This window comes from Moschus berezovskii, chromosome 4 (genome assembly GCF_049115385.1).
Source record: "Moschus berezovskii isolate FMDL1 chromosome 4, NW_MosBer_1.0, whole genome shotgun sequence".
Lineage (NCBI taxonomy): Eukaryota > Metazoa > Chordata > Mammalia > Artiodactyla > Moschidae > Moschus > Moschus berezovskii.
This window is the reverse complement of record NC_142463.1, coordinates 73328939-73352064: the sequence shown is the minus strand read 5'-3', so window position 1 is coordinate 73352064 and position 23126 is coordinate 73328939. Positions and strand designations below refer to the sequence as shown.

The following is a 23126-nucleotide window of genomic DNA, read 5'->3' as shown; positions in this document are numbered from 1 at the left end:
GAGGGAAAGCTGTATCTCCAGCATCTATAAGAGGATCTGATATAGTAAATGTTCAATAAATACTTGTTCAATGAATGATTGCATGAATGAATGAACCAATCTTCCTCAAGTAATACATCCTATCAGAGATTTGAGACAACTTTTAGGAAGTCTTCCTAGAGATCATCATCATAACCTGGAGGAAATGCATCATGGAGCTAAATTTGGGTCTTATAAGCAAGTTTTAAAGCAGTCTGAAAGACTGACATGTTACTAATGATTAGTGTAAATGGCAGTTTCTCAGGAAAGGCAGTGTAGCTGATTGGGATAATCTTCCAAATGATGCAGGCCCAACCTAAAACAGTACTATGTTCTACACGTTCTGTGCCCTTGGCCTCTTCCAGCCAACGGGCTTGGTGTCCTGCTGACACCCAGCCTGCCCGTGCCTCCCACTGGCTCAGCTTCTGCTCTGACAGCACGAGGATCAGGGAAAAAGAGAAGAAAATCACATGGCCATCACGCCTGGAGCTTACCTACTTCTTTCTGTATATACATCATATTCAATACAACAGCGATGTGAATTCACTCCCTCACTCAGCACACGCTGAACTCACTTAAGGGCTGTGCACGGACCTTAGAGACAGAAAGAAAAAGACACAGTCCCTGCCCTCCAGGTGTTCATTCTCCTGAGGGGGGACAACACACAAGTCATCATCCGGTGTGATTGTTTAGAGGCCTCAGCACCACCTGACGTAACAGATTTATGCTCCTTTTCCCATTCCCTGTATCTGGTTCACTGCTGTATCTCTAGTTCCCAAGCCACGTAGCAGGCATTCGATGAACAGTCTTAAAAGAATGAAGAATATACAAAATGCATGAAAAAAAAAGAAGAAATAGCTCAACATGCTTGGGCAATTTATGAGTTTCCAAGAAATATATTGAAAGTGAAAGTATTAATCATTCAGTTATGTCCGACTCTTTGCAATCCCATGGACTGTAGCCCGCCAGGCTCCTCTCTCCATGGAATTCTCCGGCAAGAATACTGCAGTGGGTTGCCATTTCCTTCTCCAGGAGATCTTTCTGACCCAGGGATCGAACCCAGGTCTCCTGCATTGCAGGCAGATTCTTTACTGTCTGAGCCACCAAGGATAGTTCCAAGAAATATATTACTCAAAACAAATCTTGAATAATGACTTGTTATCCAAGCAGTGATAGGCAGAAAGTTGGGGTGAGGCTTCGGAAGGGGAGAAGATTCTAGACTAAGATCACATCAGGTGCAAAGACACCTAGATGTTCATGGAGGCTGCCTCCCTTCACACTTCCCCACAGGGACATAAACTTCTGAAAAGCAGGAGCTGTTTCAGATCTCTCTTGAGCAACCCCTCTTCCCCCTGTTCCTAGGACAAGGCTGGGCTACTAGGAAGCTTTTGTGAAATAACTTCAATTATCTTCTAGATCTCTGATAATCTAAAAAGAGGACAATTTTCTTGTATACTGTGTTCTCAAATATGCCAGGCAGAGAACAAACCACAAACCTTAAGTTAGTACTAGACATTCCTTGGTTGACATTAGTTCCTAATATAAGAAACACATACAGCCCCCTATTTGCAAAGCAAAGCTCTGGTCCCATCTCAGCCTCCTAACTTCCTTATGAGGCAGCCTGGGGAAAGCACCATTTGTCTACTGCAAAAAATGGGAAAAGGAAGTCCAGATTACATTCAAGGAAGGCCAGAGCTAGCCTAGATCCCAGGTCCCTTGATGGGAGTCCCTCTATCTGACCCTGCTGTCTCCTTTCCAAGCACAGTCCTTTGCCTTTCAGCATGCTAAGCACATTCCTGTGATGATAGATCTCTTCTGACTATAGTACTAGTGGGAGAGAAAGCCACCTCCAGCCCAAACGGGCCCCTTTCTTCTACTGTTTCAACTCTGCGGCTTCCTGACCACCTAATGATAACTGAGGGTCATCAGATCATCTGGGCTCTTTCCAACCCGCCAACCGCACCTACTGGACTCCCAAGGTTATTACCGTGTTCTTGTAACTATTTCTTCCACTGGATTCTAGTAATCATTGTCACATAGCATACAAGTCCCAACTGACTAATTACTGTCATTTCTGGGGCCCTGTCATTTCTTCTGCTCCACTGAAGGAATCCCCAAATAAGCCTGAGTTTGTCAACTAGTTAAGGGACTTATTAACAGTCACTAGAGAAACAGCTCATCAAAAAATGGCAAAAGCTTATCAACCTAAGTTGACTTTTTCTGCATTTTCTCTTTTTTACACAATAAAGTATTACTATTCAATCACGTGACACAAAAATAATCTCACAGTATGTACCACTGAGGACACCCCCACAACATTGGGGACCTTGGGGGGAGACTGGAGAGTCTGAGGGCTCTGCGACTGCCTGAGGGGACACGAGATGAGACAGGTGCTGTGCGGGCATCTCTCACCACCCCCACCACCTGGGCATCTGCTGAGGGAAAGTGAGATGAGACAGGTGCTGCGCGGGCATCCCTCACCACCCCCTATCACATGGGCATCTACTGAGGATCCAAACAGCAGCAGATGACCCGCCCAGGCCCAGAGCTTGTCATCCTGGCACCGCATGAAAAGGCCTTTGAAGACAAAGGGACCTCTGTGCTCCATGCTGGCCCACAGGTGAGTGGAAAGGAGAGGCAGGTGGCCTGGTTTCTATGCTGCCCAACCCTGGGGAGGAGGGAAGGAGGGAGCTCTGTCAACACCAGGCCTCCTGGAAGCCTGGTATCTACCTGCTCACAGATTCCTGCAGCAGGTCCTGGGCACCCAGCTTCCTTTCCTGCCCTTCATATTTATTTGTATTTATCTGGTCTGGTCTTGGTTGCGGCGCCTTGGAACTGCAGCACGCAAACTCTTAGTTGTGGTCATGTGGGGTCTAGCTCCCCAACTAGGGATTAAACCCTGGCCCCTACATTGGGAGCAGAGTCTTAGCCACTAGACCACCAGGGAAGTCTCTCCTGCTCTTCAATTCATCTCACTTGTGCTCATTTATCTCCTTCCCAAATGGCCACGCTTTAATACCTAAACTTCCAACGTGCTGCCCTCTACCCTACAGAGCAGCCCACTCTGTCCCTACCCGCCCCCCTCAGCCCTGGGGTCCAGGCTGTTCAATGCCTCCCAGGCCTTGGACCCAACCAGGGCCTAAGAGGAAGAACTGAAGGGGCACCCTGCTAGCGGATCGAGTCACCCCCGACTCGAACTGGCCTTGGGGCACGTTCCTCTCTGATTGTGCCCCCCACTCTCAGGACCAGCTCTCGCCTTGTCCTCTATGACCAGGTTCTCTCCTGTGCTTGGACACGACCCCATTAAACCCCTTTGCTTCTTTCTGTACTTTCCGATCTTATGGAACTTTCCAGCCCATCCTCTGAGGAGCCTTCCCTGTCTCACAAAGTCGGTTGGAGCCTCACTGTGGTGCTCTCACAGCTCCCCAAATTTCTCCTCTTGTGATGTCCCTCTGCCTTTGCCATCCTCACTGTGGGCAGAGGCCACCACTCTTCCCCAGTGCCTTGCCAGGGCCTTGTCCCACAGCCCTCACCTAACATTTGTGCATTAAAGAAAGAACGAAAGAATGCGTCCTGCTCCAAACCACACAGACAATTCCCTTCACCCAGACTCACAGCCCATAATGACAGCACAGTGGGCAACTGTGCCCTGGAGGCTGGAGGAGAAGGTCCCTCCCTGGTCCCAAGTCATGCTTCCCGAGTCCTCAACTCGTCCCTGTGGTTCTGCAGGACGAGGGCTCAGCATCACAGTCTATCACCCAGAGCATCCAGTCCTGCCACCCCCTGCCACAACTCACCCCAGCCCACTCCGGCTTCAGCCCCGGCCTGCCATGTTGCCCTCTAGTCACAGGCTGCAAACACCACGTTACGGGCATAGCCCGCATCCACCAGCCAGTCTCTGGGGTCACAACACTGCTTCGATTTGAACGGACAAAGCTCAGGAGGCCTAGTTTGATTTCCTAGCCCCGTATCCCAGACACAGGGACATGTCAGGTAGTAGAAAGAGCACAGGTTCTAGAGCTGGAGCTGTTCCAGAGCTCTGGTGTCAGCTAGCTGGATGGCCTTCAGCAAACTACTTAACGAGAACCTCAGTGTTCTTGCCTATAACTTGCACATAACAACACAGGCATCAAAAGGGGGCTGCGATGCTTAAAGGAGAGAACACAAGGAAGCACCTAGTACAGAGCTCAGAATTCAGGAAATTTTCAGCCAGTGTTCACTTTCCTGCAGGCACCGAGGCCACTGCCTTCCTAGGTGACCAGGACCAAGACTACGTCGAGGAAATGAGCTAGCACGTGATTGTTCAATGTTGCCCCAGTTGAGACTTCCAGCTGTCTCATGATTTCTGTTCTTTCATCTTTTCCTGGTAACAGAACCTCTTATTTTTAAACTGTGCACGGCTGCCCTAAATGCAGCAGCCTTGTCTTCTCAGGAGCAAGGCAATGCAGAGGTCTGTGTGCACTCTCATTAAACGTAAACTGATTCTTCTGAGACAGCAACAACATTTCAGAAGGGCCCTTTTTTCCCCCCACATATTGATACAGTAGAGGGAAAAGAATTTCCTGCATCCCCCCATGACAGAGCCCCAAACACCATCACTGCTGCCACCAGAGGACCCAATCTGCATGGGAAGTCTGGTCCTTACAAAAACAGGCCAGTTGTTCCAGAATGCTGGGGCCTGACTCCAGCATCATGGACCCCATCCCCACGGCCCTTACCTGCAGTCCCCAGGCTCAGGAGGACAGCCACCCAGAGGACCCAGAAGAAAATGAGGATGGCAAACGTCCACAGTGGCTGGAACAGCAGGAAGGGAGAGCTGCTGATGGCTTTATTTGTGACTTGGAGAAGTTCAACTGTCAATTTGATCCTCTTTCTGAGGACATAAATCAAGATGAGTAGAACTGCCTGGTGAAAAAGGGGTTAAGTTATTCAAAATCTTGAAGAAGTGAGAGGAACTTAAACCCTAATATTTTACTGACATCGCAGCAGACAGCTCTTTTAATACAGTCACCCCCTACTTTTATTATAATGGAATAGACACAGTCTCAAGTACTAATTGAGCATCTACTATGTGCTGATATTTGTGCTAGATTCTGCCGCTACAACAGTGGACAAGACAGAGCCCCTGCCCTACAGGAGCTTGCAATCTGGTCAGAGGGAGAGAGAGAATAAGGTCCTCAGGTGACAGGGAACTGTCCATTTCTTTTTCCAATAGCACCTAACATGCCAGAGAATGCTTAAGGACTGCAGAAGGGCCAGGGACCACAGTGACAATGCTGCTTCTTTTGGGTCTCCTTCTACTTCTTCAGTTGCTGTTTCTTGGGATCTTTTGGGTGGTCCCTCCTGCTCTTTTGTGGTTATAGCATCCTTCTTAGATGCTTGAAACTTTCAAATAAAAAATCTCCAGGGAATTCCCTAGTGGTCCAGTGGTTAGAACTCCATGCTCCCCTTGCAGAAGGCACAGGTTCAATCCCTGATTGGGGAACTAAGATCCTGCAAGCTACGCAATGCTGTCAATTGTTTTCCATATCCCATAGGTTTTAAGACTTTATATTTTTGTTATCTTTCTGCAATGATGCTGTTTTTAAATGCCATGTACTCAGTGAGTGATATAAACACATTGTAAATTTCAGTTTTCTAATAAAAAATTTTGAAAATAAAATAAAATAAAAATCTCCAACCTCACCTTTCTCTACCTGATGGATGAGTAAGCACATCAGTTACTGACCAGGCAGTGGGTATCCTACAGTGTGTCAAACTCAACGTGTCCAGAACTGACTTCATCACCTTCACACAAAAATCTATATCCCCTGTATTCCCTACTCCAGTGGTCCTAATTTTTCTGCACTCTCCAAGAAAAAGTTAGGTTCCTCTCTTGCGGGCTTCCATCTTACCCTACTGTACCACTCAGCATACTCTACTGTGGATGTTTACTGCCTGCATGGCACATTACTTGACATCAAGCTTCTTGAGGGCAGGGCCATCCCTTATTGTCAAGGGCTGGCAAAGCAACAGCCATAGCACAATCTGTTTGCTGACAGAGCTCTCAATCTATTCTCTCCTCTTGATTCCCACGTTGATGCCACAGCTCAAATCTCATCTTCTCTCGCCTAGACCCCCAATAACCTCATTACCTTCTGCTTTTAATTCCCTTAACCCCCTACTCCTGACCTCATCCCTCCTCCAACACAAGCTAAAGGGATCTTTGTAAAATGTGCAGTCAAGGATGTCATCTCCCAGATCAAAATCGTTTGACATTTCCCCAGAGCGCCTGGATAAAGATTGAAATCATCACTACTGCAAATCAGGACCTCCCCGGTCCAGTCCCTTCCTGCCAAAGGGAACATCCTACAGGCTCCTCTCTTGTCCATGTGACCCAGAACACCACTCCCAGAGCCCAAGATGCCATTCCTCTTCCCACTGGACTCAGGTGTTGCTGCCCATAAGGATCTCATAGTCAAGTGGAGGGAAGTCAGGGGACAGAGGGAAAAAATATGCAAAACTGCTCCCGGGGCTGAAGGGCCCAGCTGTGGGGACTGGCCTGAGGACCCAGGGAGGGATGCCTGGAGGAGACATAAGAGTTGTGAAGGCTGAGTAGGAATTTCCATCTCTTGTGTCCTCAATGCCTAGCACAATCAACAAGGAAGAGGGACTTCGTTTTTTACTAAAAATTTTAATGAAGCAAAATGATATAATCTTTAGACAAATAAGCCTGTATCTCCTGAGTGGCTGGTAGCTCCTGAATGGAATGCTAAAATGTGTGTATTTAACATGTGTGTGTTTTTCAACTTAAATATGTGTGTGTGTGTATGTATAAAAGGCTCTCCTCATGTTCTAAGTACACCACGAGGATACTGACCAGAACTGAAGAGTTAAGTATCCCGTTATTCCCTAGTCTTAGGGAGATCAGCATTGCTTACTGGGGACAGTGCCAGGGGTGTGGGGTGGGCAGCAGAGCTGACTCAGCACAGGGGTCCAGCCTCTACTCCCCTTTCTGGCTCTAAGCTGCAAACTGCTGCATCTCCGCCTGCGCCCCTAGGCTGACACCCTGAGGTGAGCAGCCAATGCCCTTCATCCCATTTTCTTCATTGCTGCTACTGGGTATATTGAAACCACTGAAGTAATATTCCTAGGCAGCTCCCCTCACAGGCTGGAATCTCGCCCTGTGCATCATGTCCTGGCATTGCTGGCTTTGTAATTCATCTCACGGTGGGGTGTGTGCTGGCTGTGTGTTTTTTCTGGCCAGCTTCATTGTCTAGTGCAGGGCCCTGTGCAAAACAGGTGCTCAGTAAATGGTGATGGTGACAAAGAGTCATAGGGACCTTACGAGAACAAGCTCACCAGAAACTGGTACTTGGCAGAAACTAAGTAGCAGTGACGCACGTGTCAATGAACAGCATGTGAGCCGTGGTGCGGCTCCTCCCTCTCCTCCCACAGCCTCCCCTTCCTCTATCCTTACACTCAGCGAAGAGAATCCCCTGACCCTGGCATCTGACGGCCACTGATGGTTCAGTGTGTGAAGACAAAGGGAGCCCTGTGGAGGGCTGGGGAGGACACTGGCTGTGGGGGGAGTGGAAGGAGGTGAGCGCCCCCGGCTCCCAGTCCTGCCTTCTCCCTGCCCCTTGTGCACAACAGCCTAGCACCTGGCCTGGGGTGTGGGGGGCCTTTCTTCTCCAGCCTCCTGCCCAGCCATGGGCCTGGACCCAGGACAAACCAGGAGCTTTCTCAGATACTTGCTCCCTGAGATGCAGTTCATGTGAGGAACACAAACCTGACACCTCCCTAGAGAAGAGAAAATGTGAGGCCCGTGTCAGATGTGAGAACTCGAGTATTTCCTTAAAGGAGAGAGCTGAGCTGGTGAGAGAATTTGAGGCTCTTATGAGAACTGAGTTGCTGAAACATTTAATGGGCATGTGAAAACCCCTGACTGTCACGCCTCCATGACATAATGCTTAGCAAGTAACACACTAAAGGATGCCCATGGGCCGCCTGAAGCCAACCCCTGAGCCTGTCCAGGCCTGTGATGCCAGCACCACTATCAGCATCCAGAAAGTGGCCTGAATGATTCTCAGTTGCCAACCAGCCTCCCCCAACAACCTATATCTCCAGGCTCAATATTCTATGTTTGCCTGCTCTCAGCCAGGGGATTCACTGGGGAGGCAGCAGGTTCTCTGCAAATCAAATGAACTTAGTGGCCGGCAGGTTTGGAGACAAAGGGTTCTCTGTGTTCAAGGGCAGTGGGAGCTGTCATGCCTTTGGGAGCAAAGCCCTTTGGAGGCAAAGCATCCACTGGCTGGAGGAGGTGGGGGGGCTCTTCTCAAACCAGCAGATAGGAACCGTTACAAGTCTGCCTCCCTCTCCACGCTGTAGGGTTCACCCTACAGCTGCCTGGGGGTGAAAGCAGTCTTACTATCGCAAGGGTAACGGGTCAACTTCTGAGATGGCAGAAATGACTTGGAAAGAGGCAAGATTGTTTTTTCACTTTTTGAGGCTGCAGTGCACTCCTCCACAGGCATCTCAGGTGAAACGTGAAGGTACTAAACGTGTATGCACACTCACTGCGTTACTAGGCATGCACCTTCTGCAGTGAAAGAAAAACAAATGCTCATTGTTTTGGGTTAAAATGCAACTGTTTGGACTTCAGAGTTCTGGCAGGCTACCTGATCTACTGCTGGAAGAGTGCTTCTTACCGTGATTACTGTAGATACAATAGCAAATCCCAGCAGACACTTCATATTTTCCCTTTCTGTGTCCAGTTCTATGCTGAGGTCATTGGTATAGTCATAGTAGAGCCACCATAAGACACCGCAGACAACTGGAAAGCAAAACAGCAGTGGAACTCAGCACACATGCCATGCGGTAACCACCCTGTCCCCTGACACTGGGTGGCCCTGCTCAGGCAGTGGGTCCCAAATCCCTTGGGCTTTACAGGCAATGACCAACCCTCTGAAGCAGCTAGGCAGGGCCATGGCAGCCCACCGAGGAGCTGCCAGGCCTAGGGCGGCTGTGTATCTCTGGGAGATGTAGGAAGGTGACTCCAAAACACAGGTGTGTCCTGTGAGCCTAGCCCACAGGTGGGGCTGGTTGTGAGCATGGAGGAAACTGTACGGACAGGATGGTAAGAGGAACAACATTAGAGTCCAAAGGCTAAAATTTCCAAACCAGCTCTGCAGGTGACAACTCCAGAGGAGCCTGGATATCGGTCTTGCTGTTGTTCCATTGCCAAGTCGTGTCCAACTCTTTGCGACCCCACTAACTGCAGCATGCCAGATTCCTCTGGCTTCCACTATGTTAAAGGAGTTTGCTCAAATTCATGTCCACTGAGTCTGTGATGCTATCTAAACATCTCATCCTCTATTGCCCTCTTCTCCTTTTGCCTTCAATCTTTCCCAGCATCAGGGTCTTTTCCCAATGAGTTGGCTCGTCACATCAGGTGGCCAAAATATTGAGTTTCAATTTCAGCATCGGTCCTTAAAAAGAATAGTCAGAGTGGATTTCCTTTAGGACTGATTGGTTTGATCTCCTTGCTGTCCAAGGGACTTTCAAGAGTCTTCTCCAGCATCATAATTCAAAAACATCAATTCTTTGGCACTCAGCCTTCTTTATGGCTCAACTCTCACATCTGTACTGAAATAACCATACCTTTGACTATATGGATATTGGCTTGACATCTACAAAACTGGGCAGATGTCCCAACATCACAGATGCTCTGCATTTAGGGACTTGGTGACACCTGCACCACATCCACAGTGGCTTCAGGGAGGGCGTCTTTACCATTTGTAGGTGGGGAAGGGCATCCCTCACAAGCCGTCCTGCATGTCCTCCAGCATGGGGACGCCGGGCACCTGTGAGCTGCAGGGCTGGGAGGTGCTGAAGACAGAACTGATTGTTCAGAAGATGAAATACTATGGTCATGCCAAGTATTTATTTGGTCATACCAATTATTAAAAATTAAAATATCCTATACCAGGATCCTATACTGCTGCCTTGATCTTCCTGCCTGCCCCTGTCCCTCGGATCTTCTTCCCTGACAACTCCTGGATGGACCCAGGATCCAGCACTGAAAAGGAAAACAGTGGGCACGGGACATGTCTCTGGTACCCTGCCCAGCTCAAGGGCTGTGCCTCTTCAGACTGGCCTGAGCCTTTGCGGGGCAACATGGGCCCCTACGTGCCAATGGGGGATATGAAAATTCAGAAACAATTCTTTAAAGGGCTTCCAACAGGCACTAGAATTGCCTTTTAATGGATGAAACCAGTACCACTCACCGGGCTGGCTCATCTGAGAGTGCAGAAGAGATGCCGGGCCAGGCAGGAACTTTGCTATTAGCCGTGAGACAGAAGCAATCCTGCAGTCCTCCCTGTCCTCTTTGGGCCTGTGTTCCCTCTTATATAAAAAGAGGGAGCTGGACAAGAGCTTCTCTAAGATCCCATGTAGCTCAAAAATGCCAGCTTTTAAGTTCTACATGTAACAGAAAGGGTTTTCATTTAATCAAGAAGAAACCAATCAAGTGGAAATACTTACACAACAACCCCAAAACAATCAGTGCAATGAAAATGTGAACCAGAAGGGTGGTGATGAAGCGGAAGGTGAACATCATGGCCAAGGACAAGGCTAGAAAATTAAGCAAAACATATAAATTCTAACAACAATCAAGGCATGAAGGTGATAACAATGGGGCTGGAATGACTAAACCTTCTGAAAGAGTGAAGGCTGAGGACTTTCTTCGATCTCGGAATATCCTGGACAGCGATCAGACAGAAAAACAAGACACACCCGGGCCCCCTTCTGAAGCGTGTACAAGTTCAGTCTGACAGTAAGCCACGTCCTAACAGTGCTAGCATGCTTCCTGAGTTATAAAAATGTTTTCAAAGCAGGTATTATTCCCAAATATCCTAAACTTTTTTTTCTTTTAAGCCCAAATGAAACATATAAAATTTTTTTTATTAAACTCTTCTGATTTCATAACTTAAAAGCTCTAATTTTGTGTTCTCAGATATCCTCACTGAATATGAAAGATGAATGCCTTTAAAAATGAAAAATTTAAGATTATAATTATATGATAAGATATATGTATAAAAATTTGCATATCCGTTTCTACTTTGGGGGTTTTTAAGCCTATGAGTTTATTGAAAGTGAAAGTGTTAGCCACTCAGTCCTGTCTGACTCTGTGACCTATGGACTGTAGCCCACCAGGCTCCTCAGTCCATGGGATTTCCTGGGCAAGAATACTTCTCCAGGGGATCCTCCTGACCCAGGGATCAAACCTGGGTCTCCTGTATTGCATCAGAGTCACCAGGGAACTTCAGTGAATTTATAGATACTATTTTACTTTTTTTCTGAACCAGAATTCAAGATTACATACAGGTATTTCAGTGTAGTGATTAAGATCATGGGTTTGAAATCAGACAGATCTGGGCTGAGTCCCAGTTCTGCCACCTCCACTAGATGTGTAACCTTGGTCAAGCCTCAGACCTCTCTAGGCCTCAGTTTCCTCTCATACAAATGGTGATAGGATGCTGATGAGGTTTAAAGAGTTAACAATAAGCACAACGCCTGCTGCATGTGGGTCGTGAGAAGCCTGGAGCCTGGACGTTACATAATGGTGGCTAGTTAAGCATCCCCAAGCATTCAGGAATTAGTAACCTTTGGGTAATGAAATTATGGAAACCTCAGTTTATAAACTGGAAACATGATGTTAACGGATGATCAAAGAGCTTCTTTCAACCTTCCATGGTTGGGAGGCAGCCATTGTGAATGACGGGGGTGAACAACAGGCCACTGCTATTGCCTAGAGCAACAGAGAGCTTAAGTGCACGCAAAGAGACAGCTGACTCACAAAAGGACTCAGCAAGCTAAAACAGCAAAAGGGAAGTTAGGCCATCAGGAGTGGGTAAGTGGCTGCTTCCAGGAAGACCCGGAAAAGGCAGGATCCGGCTCAAGGCCTTGACCTGCCTGCAAGCCTGTTCCTAGGAGGAACTGGATCCATCGGCTCAGTGCCCTCTGACGCCAACATGGTGGACACACCTCCTTCCCCTACTCAGTAGGCTCTGGTCTGGCTTGCCTGCAGGAAGAGGCACTACAGAATGTCCACACTTGCTGGACATGCATTTCTGGCACTTTCACAAACAGACATCTGCTCTGCACATCCATCCTCAGGCAGAGCTGAGGAGCAGACCCTGGAACATCGTCAATGTTTAAGGCAACCCCCACCTAGTGAAGCCTCTAGGCAGGATCAGCGGGCCTTTTCCCAGTCTTACTACCCCTCCCCCACTTGAACTTGAAACATTGACAATATCTACAAAGAAAATATATGAAGTGAAGTTTCAATATTTAGGTCAAGAGGCTAATTTTTATTGTACAGCACACATAAGTGCTAGAAATTTTGGTATAAATAGTCACTGAAGAAAAATTAATGAAAATTACCAAAGGCGAGGATACAGAGGCCGAGGACTGTGTCTCTTCCTGACATGATTCCACTTAGAATTCGATGGAGGGAGTCCACATCATTGATCAGAACAGACGCAAACAGAGAATAACACTCAGGAGTTTGAGGGATGCATCGATTAAACAAGGGAAAAGACTTGCTAAAAAAAAAAAGAATAAGTGGCAAATAAGTTGATTTCATTTATCTTAAAAAAGATACCTATTTAAAATTCTCAGCAACCAAAATCTACAAGATCTAAAGTGATAAAAAGAAGATTAAAGTCCTGTTTGCAATGTACACCTTACAAAGCCAAGCATCTGTGCTGTCACAGTGTTTAGCTAATGCCTGGGTGGGAAACTGATTATAGCGACCCACAGACACCCAAAACCTAAACTTGGGGAGTGACATTTCTGAGTCTCATACCTTCGGCCTTCCTGGATAACAACTTCCAACTCCAACACAAGAATCACATTTCTTTAGGGAACTGTTAGAGCTAAAGACTGGCTCAGTCAGAAGGTGTATTAATGAAACAACAAGTTTTATTTCTATCCTCTTTATGAAGACATATAAAGCTTGAGAGTTTTGTTATGAACAGAGTGAGTGCTTTAGAAATGAGTGATAAATGTATGAGTGAAACTGTGGTTGGTACCTGTCTTAGGTGGATGAGAAAGCTGACCTCTTTTGGAGCCCTTCCTGAAATGGAAAAATGCCCAGGAATGTTCCTCCTAATGAATTTAATGTAGCCACAAACACCTTCACAGCATCCTGCTCTTCTTTCCTTCTGTGGGCTTCAAAGAGTAGAAATAATCCCGACCCATGAAGTGCCTAATTATCTGACAAATTGCTAAAGTATTAGGCAGTTATGAAATATTTTGTGAAATGTGTGAAGATTAAGCATAGGGAATCCAAAAGGAAATGACATTATAGTATCATGAAGGAAAAAAGGCTTCGAAACACCCAATGATTCTCAACATAGAACATACAGAAGGATCTTTCTCAGGGGGCACAACAGTATAGAAACTGTTCCTGAGTCATCAAATATTGATTCAAGAGTAATACAACCAAGCCATTTTTTTAAATTAAAAATTTTACAGATGTGATTCATTCACATGGCTCAGATTCCAAAAGAACATCAGAATAAACCGTAAGAAACTGCTCTTTCTTCTCCTTGAGCCAATGAAGTACATTTGTCCACAGGCCATCAGATTTTGGTTTCTCGTATATCACCATAGAGATATTTGTTAGCATATATGAACATAATAGGAAATTTAAATAGCAGTCTGCTGCTTAGCGTCAAAAATAGTAAAAATTATATCCCCAAATGAGATACCAGATCCCACCAAGCTGGGCTTTTCAAAAAAAGAGGTAGGAAAAAAACTGTTACTCTCATAAATCTTTCACCTACACTTTACAAGGGGCTTTCCTGGTCGCTCGGTGGTAAAGAATCTGCCTGCCAAGGCAGGGGACTCAGGTTTGATCCCTGGGTCAGGAAAATCTCCTGGAGAAGGAAATGGCAACCAACTCCAGTATTCTTGGCTGAAGAATTCCATGGCCAGTGGAGCCTGGCAAGCTACAGTCCATGGGGTCGCAAAAGAGTTGGACACGACTCAGTGACTAAACAATGACAACACATTATAAGAGTGTTAGAGGCTGGAGAACAGTAAAGCATTTTAAAATAGAAACTTTCATTCTGGAACATCTTTAGCATTACTGAAGAATCACAAAGAAGGTACAGAGAGTTCCCACATACCTTCCCTCACCTCCACCTTATATTAACATCTGACATAACCAGAGTACATTTGTGAAAACTAAGAAGTCAACACTGGTACTGCATTATTCACTAAACCACAGCCACTTTTGGAAATAGCCAGTTTCCACCAATTCCTTTTTCTGTTCCAGCAGACCACACTGCATTTATTTGTTGTGTCTCCCTCAGTCTGGGACAATTTCTTAGTTTTTCCCTAGTTCTCATTACCTTGACACTTTTGAAGATTCATGGTCAGGTATTTTATAAAATGTCCTGCAAGCTGCAGAACGACCCTCATGTCCTGTCAAGATTAGACTGCAGTTACAGGTTTAGGGTGGTGGCCTGCTGCAGGGTTGGGAGCACTGAGTGTAGCAGTACATGCCTGGGGTCTTTTGAAGGAGGTCGCCATTATCTTCATTACTTCCACCATAGATTGGCCCCAGGTAAATAGCAGGGAGGAACACAGCTCCATCCATCAACAGAAAATTGGATTAATGATTTACTAAGCATGGCCCCGCCCATCAGAACAAGACCCAGTTTCCCCCTCAGTCAGGCTCTCCCATCAGGAAGCTTCCATAAGCCTCATGGGATTTTCCAGGCAAGAGTACTGGAGTGGGTTGCCATTTCCTTCTCCATCCTTCTCCGTTAGAGGGCAGAAACACTGAAAACCACAAGCACAGAAAACTAACCAATCTAATCACGTGGACCACAGCCTTGTCTAACTCAATGACTAAGAGCCACGCTGTGTAGGGCCACCCAAGACGGACAGGTCGTGGTGGAGAGTTCTGACAAAATGTGATTCACTGGAGAAGGGAATGGCAAACCCCCTCAGCATTCTTGCCTTGAGAACCCCATGAACAGTATGAAAATGCAAAAAGATAGGACACTGAAAGATGAACTCCCCAAGTCGGTAGGTGCCCAATATGCTACTGGAGATCAGTGGAGAAATAACTCCAGAAAGAATAAAGAGACAGAGTCAAAGCAAAAACAACACCCAGTTGTGGATGTGACCAGTGATGGAAGCAAGGTCTGATGTTGTAAAGAGCAATATTGCATAGGAACCTGGAATGTTAGGTCCATGAATCAAGGTAAGTTGGAAGTGGTCAAACAGGAGATGACAAGAGTGAACATCAACATTCTAGGAATCAGTGAATCAAGATGGACTGGAATGGGTGAATTTAATTCAGATGACCATTATATCTACTATTGTGGGCAAGAATCCCTTAGAAGAAATGGAGTAGCCATCATAGTCAACAAGAGAGTCCGAAATAAAGTACTTGGATGCAATCTCAAAAATGACAGAATGATCTCTGTTCATTTCCAAGGCAAACTATTCAATATCACAGTAATCCAAGTCTATGCCCCAACCAGTAATACTGAAGCTGAAGTTGAACGGTTCTATGAAGACCTACAAGACCTTCTAGAGCTAACAGCCAAAAAAGACGTCCTTTTCATTATAGGGGACTGGAATGCAAAAGTAGGAAGTCAAGAAACACCTGGAGTAACAGGCAAATTTGGTCCTGGAGTACAGAATGAAGCAGGGCAAAGGCTAATAGTTTTTACAAGAGAACACACTGGTCAGAGCAAACTCCCTCTTCCAACAACACAAGAGAAGACTCTACACATGGACATCACCAGATGGTCAACACCGAAATCAGATTGATTATATTCTTTGCAGCCAAAGATGGAGAAGCTCTAAACAGTCAGCAAAAACAAGACTAGGAGCTGACTGTGGCTCAGATCATGAACTCCTTTTTGCCAAATTCAGACTTAAATTGAAGAAAGTAGGGAAAACCACTAGATCATTCAGGTATAACCTAAATCAAATCTGTTATGATTGTACAGAGGAAGTGAGAAAAAGATTTAAGGGACTAGATCTGATAGACAGAGTGCCTAATGAACTATGGACGGAGGTTCGTGACATTGTACAGGAGACAGGGATTAAAACCATCCCCAAGAAAAAGAAATGCAAAAAAGCAAAATGGCTGTCTGAGGAGGTCTTACAAGTAGCTGTGAAAAGAAGAGAAGTGAAAAGCAAAGGAGAAAAGGAAAGATATAAGCATCTGAATGCAGAGTTTCAAAGAATAGTAAGGAGAGATAAGAAAGCCTTCCTCAGTGACCAGTGCAAAGAAACAGAGGAAAACAATAGAATGGGAAAGACTAGAAATCCCTTCAAGAAAATTAGAGATACCAAGGGAACATTTCATACAAAGATGGGCTCAATAAAGGACAGAAACGGTATGGACCTAACAGAAGATATTAAGAAGAGGTAGCAAGAATATACAGAAGTATACAAAAAAAGATATTCACAATCCAGATAATCACGATGGTGTGATCACTCACCTAGAGCCAGACATCCTGGAATGTGAAGTCAAGTGGGCCTTAGAAAGCATCACTATGAACAAAGCTAGAGGAAGTGATGGAATTCCAGTTCAGCTATTTAAAATCCTAAAAGATGATGTTGTGAAAGTGCTGTACTCAGTATGCCAGCAAATATGGAAAACTCAGCAGTGGCCACAGGACTGGAAAAGGTCAGTTTTTATTTCAGTCCCAAAGAAAGGTAATGCCAAAGAAAGCTCAAACTACCGCACAATTGCACTCATCTCATGATAGTAAAGTCATGCTCAAAATTCTCCAAGCCAGGCTTCAACAGTATGTGAATCATGAACCTCTAGATGTTCAAGCTGGTTTTAGAAAAGGCAGAGGAACCAGAGATGAAATTGCCAACATCCGCTGGATCATCGAAAAAGCAAGAAGAGTTCCAGAAAAACATCTATTTCTGATTTACTGACTATGCCAAAGCCTTTGATTGTGTGGATCACTATAAACTGTGGAAAATTCTTAGAGACCACCTGACCTGCCTCCTGAGAAATCTGTATGTAGGTCAGGAAGCAACAGTCAGAACTGGACATGGAACAACAGACTGGTTTCAAATTGGGAACGGAGTATATCAAGGCTGTATGTTGTCACCCTGCTTATTTAACTTACTTTCAGAGTACATCATGAGAAACACTGGGCTGGAAGAAGCACAAGCTGGAATCAAGATTTCCAGGAGAAATATCAGTAGCCTCAGATATGCAGATGACACCACCCTTGTGGCAGAAAGCAAAGAACTAAAGAGCCTCTTGATGAAAGTGAAAGACGAGAGTGAAAAAGTTGGCTTAAAGCTCAACATTCAGAAAACTAAGATCATGGCATCTGGTGCCATCACTTCATGGCAAATAGATGGGGAAAAAATGGAAACAGTGGCTGACTTTATATTTTGGGGCTCCAAAATCACTGCAGATGGTGACTGCAGCCAGGAAATTAAAAGATGCTTACTCCTTGGAAGGAAAGTTTTGACCAACCTAAACAGCATATTAAAAAGCAGAGACATTATTTTGCCAACAAAGGTCCATCTAGTCAAGGTTATGGTTTTTCCAGTAGTCATGTATGGATGTGAGAGTTGGACTATAAAGAAAGCTGAGTGCCGAAGAATTGATGCTTTTGAACTGTGGTGTTGGAGAAGACTCTTGAGAGTCCCTTGGACTGTAAGGAGATCCAACCAGTCTAGCCTAAAGGAAATCAGTCTTGAATATTCATTGGATACACTGAAGCTGAAACTCCAATACTTTGGCCACCTGACGTGAAGAGCTGACTCATTTGAAAGGACCCTGATGCTGGGAGGGATTGAAGGTGGGAGGAGAAGGGGATGGCAGAGGATAAGATGGTTGTATGGCATCACCAACTCAATGAACATGAGTTTGAGTTAACTCTGGGAGTTGGTGATGGACAGGGAGGCCTGGCGTGCTGCAGTCCATGGGGTCGCAAACAGACATGACTGAGTGACTGGACTGAACTGAACTGAGCGGGTTTAGGTGAAGAGCGCCACCAAGGGGAGGTACGCTCAGAGGACCACGCTGGGGACATGGCAGCAGCCTGACTTCACTGCTGAATTTGACCGCGATCACTTGGTTAAGGTGGCTGGGCCCTGCCAGGTGTCTCCACTGGAATGCGAGTATTTTTTCTCTTTCTACACTCTGTCCTTAGAAGTGAGTCACTAAGTGCAGCCTGCTCTCAAGAGGAAGGAAATTAACTTCCACGTCCTGGAGGAGGAATATCAACACACGTTATCAGAGATCCCTCGGTAAAGATTTATCCCTTTCCTCCCCTTTAGCACTTAGTCGCTTATTTATGTAAGTATGGACTCATGGATATATGTTCTTTGGGTTATAATCCAGTATGATTGTTATTTCGTCTGTTGCTCCCATTGTTCCATCTTTGTCCACTGGGAGGTATCCCCTTTTTTCCCCTTGAGCACTTCCTTACTTTCTAATGTGACAAGATGATGCCAGGCTTATCTGTTATTTCCCTCATTCAAGCCGTAAAATCAGACTCTTTGGAGAACAGTACTTAGAAACCAAGCTCTGGACATTGGGTATGTTCATTGCTACTGGAGAATCACTGATCCTAGGCCATCTTATAATCAGCCACAACATGTAGCTTCAAAATGGCCAGAAGGTCCCCTGTGAGACATAGGGAGGGGGATCAAGAGAATGTGGAACTCATCGCACCCCCCACAAACACATCAAAAATACATCTACATGTGGAACAATTCTCTTAGAAAACTAACTGGAAACCAGCAGAAGAACTCCTATACAACCAAACCTGCAAGAAAAAGTGGTTCCATGTAACCGGCCTGGACAAAAAGGCAACGCATTGGGACCTGTGCCCCTGAGAAGCAAGCTGTCAAGCCACAATCTGGGCATCCACATCCTGGGCTCCTGTGCAGAGGAGACTAGCCCCCTTGACTGCTAGAAAATCTGCAGAGACAGACAGAAGGACTAGAGAAGCCTAGATTCCACTTGCACAGAGTGTGTGCATGCTGGCTTGCTGACAATCGGGGCGGAGAGAGCCATGCACTGGTGGCTGCCACCTCGCCGCACTTAATCAGAAGGGGCAAACACCCTGGCCCTGCTCACTCCACACCATAGCCTGGTGCGAGATCAGGGCACCGATTCAGTTCAATTGTGCAGAAACAGACCAGGGCACCTGGGGTATGATCCAGGTGAAGGCACTCAGTACACTGTCTAGTCATGCATGGGCCGAGTGGAACCACATCGGCCATTGGCATGGTAAGCACAGGGAGGTGCCACAAAAGTGCATAGAGGCTAAGGGCTGGGCAGACAGGCCCTGGGACTCATCTAGCTTCACAGAAACAGTCCAGAGGGCCTGGAATGTGGTCTGGGTGGAGCAGCAATGGCCACTGTCAGTGCATTCAGAAGTAGCAAGTCCTCTCCCAGTGAGAGCTCCTCAGCTTCGCCCACAACACACCACAGCCTCGCCCTAGCTCTGGGGCAGACAGGTCCTGGAGAAGACTGGCACAAAGGCAGCATAGATCCTGGTGGGGGGTGCAGAGCCACATAAATTTGCGCAGCCGCAACATCCAACCCCTAGCCCCAGCCTACTCCACGCCACAGCCTTGCATTAGATCTGGGATGAACACAACAGAAAACGGGATGTGATCTCGGGCTGCTTCCAAGCAGGGCCGTGGGGACCCAGAGGTCCTCTGTGACCACAGAGGCCTCACTTGCTTCAGCAATCGCCTCCATAGGGGTAGGGGCACACGCTCAAGGGCAATAAAGCCTCACTGATTCTGACCTTTAGGGTTTCTAATTCAACAACTGAGGAGCTGACGCGGCTCCTAACAGAGTGACAACACCCACAGAGCAAAAGGGAAGCCCCACCTCATATCCTGCACAGGTTCTAGAAACAACCCTCCCCATGAAGGGCAAAATGACCGGCAAACTCTCAGGAAAGACCTGACTGGCAGCCATACTGACAGCTGCAACTTACACCAAAGACATTGGACATGTAGAGGCTACGCACATATGCCCCCACATAAAAACTTCTCTTTAAGACCATAGTAGATCATTGTTTCTCCTAAATTTATAAAGAAAAAGAAAGTTAAATAGAATAAAAAGGCAGAGGAACTACTCCCAATTAAATGAACAAGAGAAATCCCCCAAAAGAACAAATAATGAATAATGAAACAGGCCTTTCTAAGCCACTAGACCCCAAGTTCAAAAAGGTGGCAATAAAATTGCTAACTGAATTAAGAAAGACTATTGACAGAAACAGAGATCACTGTAACAAGGGATTAGAAACTATAAAGATGAACTGATTAAAAAAAGGACAATTCAACTGCCAAGATAAAAACCAACCTAGAGGTAATTAACAGCAGAATAAATGTTCTAGAAGAATGAATAAGTGATCTGGAAGATAGCATGATGGCAATCATCCAGTTAGAACAGCAGGTGGACATGCAAATGACAAATGAAAGCAACATACGATACCTATGGGATAATGTGAAATGTGCCAACCTACACATAACAGACATTCCAGAAGGAGAAGGTGGTGGGTTGTTGAAAATGTATTTGAAGAAATTATGGCTGAAAAATTCCCAAACCTAAAGAAGGGAACATATATTCAGGTATAGGAAGCACAGAGGGCCCCAAACAATAAGAACCCATGCATATTCACACCAAGACATCTCATAATTAAGACGGCAAATATTAAAGATAAAGAGGGTTCCAAAGGTAGTGAGAGAAAAACAAAGAGTCAGTTACAAGGGAATCTCCTTTAAGCTATCAGTTGATAGCTACAGAAACTTGGCAGGCCAGAAGGGAGTGGCAAGATAAATTCAAAGTCCTAAAAGGGAAAAACCTGCAACCTAGGATGCTCTATCCAACATGATTATCATTTAGAACAGAAGGAGAGATTAAGAATTTCCCAGACAGGCAAAAGCAAAAAGAATTCAGCAATACTAAACCTACCCTAAAAGAAATATTGAAGAGTCTTCTCTAAATAGAAAGGTAGTAAGAATCTATAGGAAAGGGAAAATCATAATAGGAAAGGCAAATCATAAAAGGATTGAAGAACACTTAAATAAGCCAGCACATAGACTAAACAATAATAAAAATATTGTAAAAAAATTATAACTACATTAAATAGTAAAAGAGGGCTTCCCTGACAGCTTAGCTGATAAAGAATCTGCCTGCAGTGCAGGAGACCTTGGTTCGATTCCTAAGTCGGGAAGATCCCCTAGAGGAGGGCATGGTAACCAATATTCTTGCCTGGAGAATTCCCATGGACAGAGGAACCTGGCAGGCTACAGTCCATAGGGTTGCAAAGAGTCGGACATAACTAAACAACTAAGCAAAGCACAATAGTAAAACGATAAGCATGAAGATATAAAATACAACATCAAGAAAACAAAATGTGAGGGAAGGGAGTATAAAAATGTAAATCTTTCACAATGTGTTTGACCTTTAATGATTGCTAGTTTAAAATGAGTAGATACAGTCGTGAGTTAATATGCTTGAATTTCATAGTAACCATAAATCAAAAATATAGACTATATTCACAAAAACCAAAAGGAAAGGAAATCAAACATACTACAACAGAAAGTCATCAAATCACAAGAGGAAAAATAAAAAGAAGAAATAAGCAAAGGAGAACTACAAAACAACTAGAAAACAAAGATTAAAATGGCAGTAAGGAAACTTCCCTGTTGGTCCAATGGCTAAAACTGCACTCCCAATGCAGGGGGCCTGGGTTCAATCCCTGGTCAGGGAACTAGATTTCACATGCTGAAACTAAAAGATTCCATATGCTGCAACAAAGTTCAAAGATTCTGCATTCTACAACTGAGACCCCGTATAGCCAAAAAAATAAATAAATATTTTAAAATAATAAACATAAAATTATAGGAACTTGAAACAGATTTTTAAAAATGGCAATAAGTACATACTTATCAATTATTACTTTAAATGTCAGTGGGCCAAATGCTCCAATCAAAAGACACAGCATGGTAGATTGGAGAAAAGAAACAAGAATCTACAATATGCTGCCAACAAGAGATTCACTTCAGGGCAAAAGGCACACACACACTGAAAGTGAGGGTATGGAAACATTAATGCGAATGAAAACAAGAAGAAGGCAGAGGCAGCAATACTCAGACAAAACAGACTTTCAAACAAAGGCCATAGAGGAAGATAAAGAAGAGCAGTAAATGACGAAAAACGGATCAATACAAGAGGATATTATACTCGTTGATACATAAGCACCCACTAGGGGAGCACTTATGTTCCTTTTACAGCACTTTGTAAACCATTGGTGGAAATATAAATTGGTGCAGCCACTAGAGAAAACAGTATGGAGATTCCTTTAAAAAACTAGAAACAGTGCTATCATATGATCTAGCAATACCACTCCTGGGTACATGCCAGAAAAAAATGGAAACTCTTAATTTAAAAAGATAGAGGCACACCGATGTTCATAACAGCACTATTTATAATAACCAAGTCATGGAAGCAACCCATGTCCATCAATAGACGAATGGATAATGCTGTATATACATATAATGGAATATTATTCAGTCATGAGAAAGAATGAAATATTCCCATTTGCAGCAACACAGAAAGATGCAGAGAACATTATATTTAGTGAAGTAAGCCAGGCAGATAAAAACAAATATTATATCATTTATAATGCAGAATCTAAAAAGTAATGCAGGTGAATCTATATACAAAACAGAAACAGACTCACAGACATAGAAAACAAACTTGTGGCTACCAAAGGGAAGAAGAGGAGGGAGTATGGGATTAACATATAAAAACTACTCTACATAAAATAGATAAGCAACAAAAATTTACTATATTATACAGGTAATTATTTTCAATATTTTGTAATAAGCTATAATCAGAAAAAAATAACTAAATCACTATGCTGTACACCTTAAACTAACACAATATTGTAAATCAACCATCAGTTCAGTTCAGTCGTGTTCGACTCTTTGCAACCCCATGAGTCACAGCACGCCAGGCCTCCCTGTCCATCACCAACTCCCGGAGTTCACTCAAACTCATGTCCACAGAGTCGGTGATGCCATCC

General features: G+C 45.0%; 1 protein-coding gene across 7 annotated transcripts in view; it reads right to left on the bottom strand.

Annotated features, from left to right (window-relative positions):
- The window catches only part of SLC44A3 (solute carrier family 44 member 3), a 92737-nt gene that overhangs the window by 53993 nt on the left and 15618 nt on the right, over positions 1-23126 (bottom strand). For 6 of the 7 annotated variants that reach the window (XM_055404075.2, XM_055404078.2, XM_055404076.2 and 3 more), the window contains exons 6-9: positions 12445-12605; positions 10543-10632; positions 8709-8833; positions 4737-4923 (exon numbers count right to left, since the gene is read on the bottom strand). In XM_055404075.2, the coding sequence (XP_055260050.2) occupies positions 4737-4923; positions 8709-8833; positions 10543-10632; positions 12445-12605 (563 nt within the window). The remainder of the gene's footprint in view (positions 1-4736; positions 4924-8708; positions 8834-10542; positions 10633-12444; positions 12606-23126) is intronic. The other variant, XM_055404077.2, reaches the window with a different exon arrangement.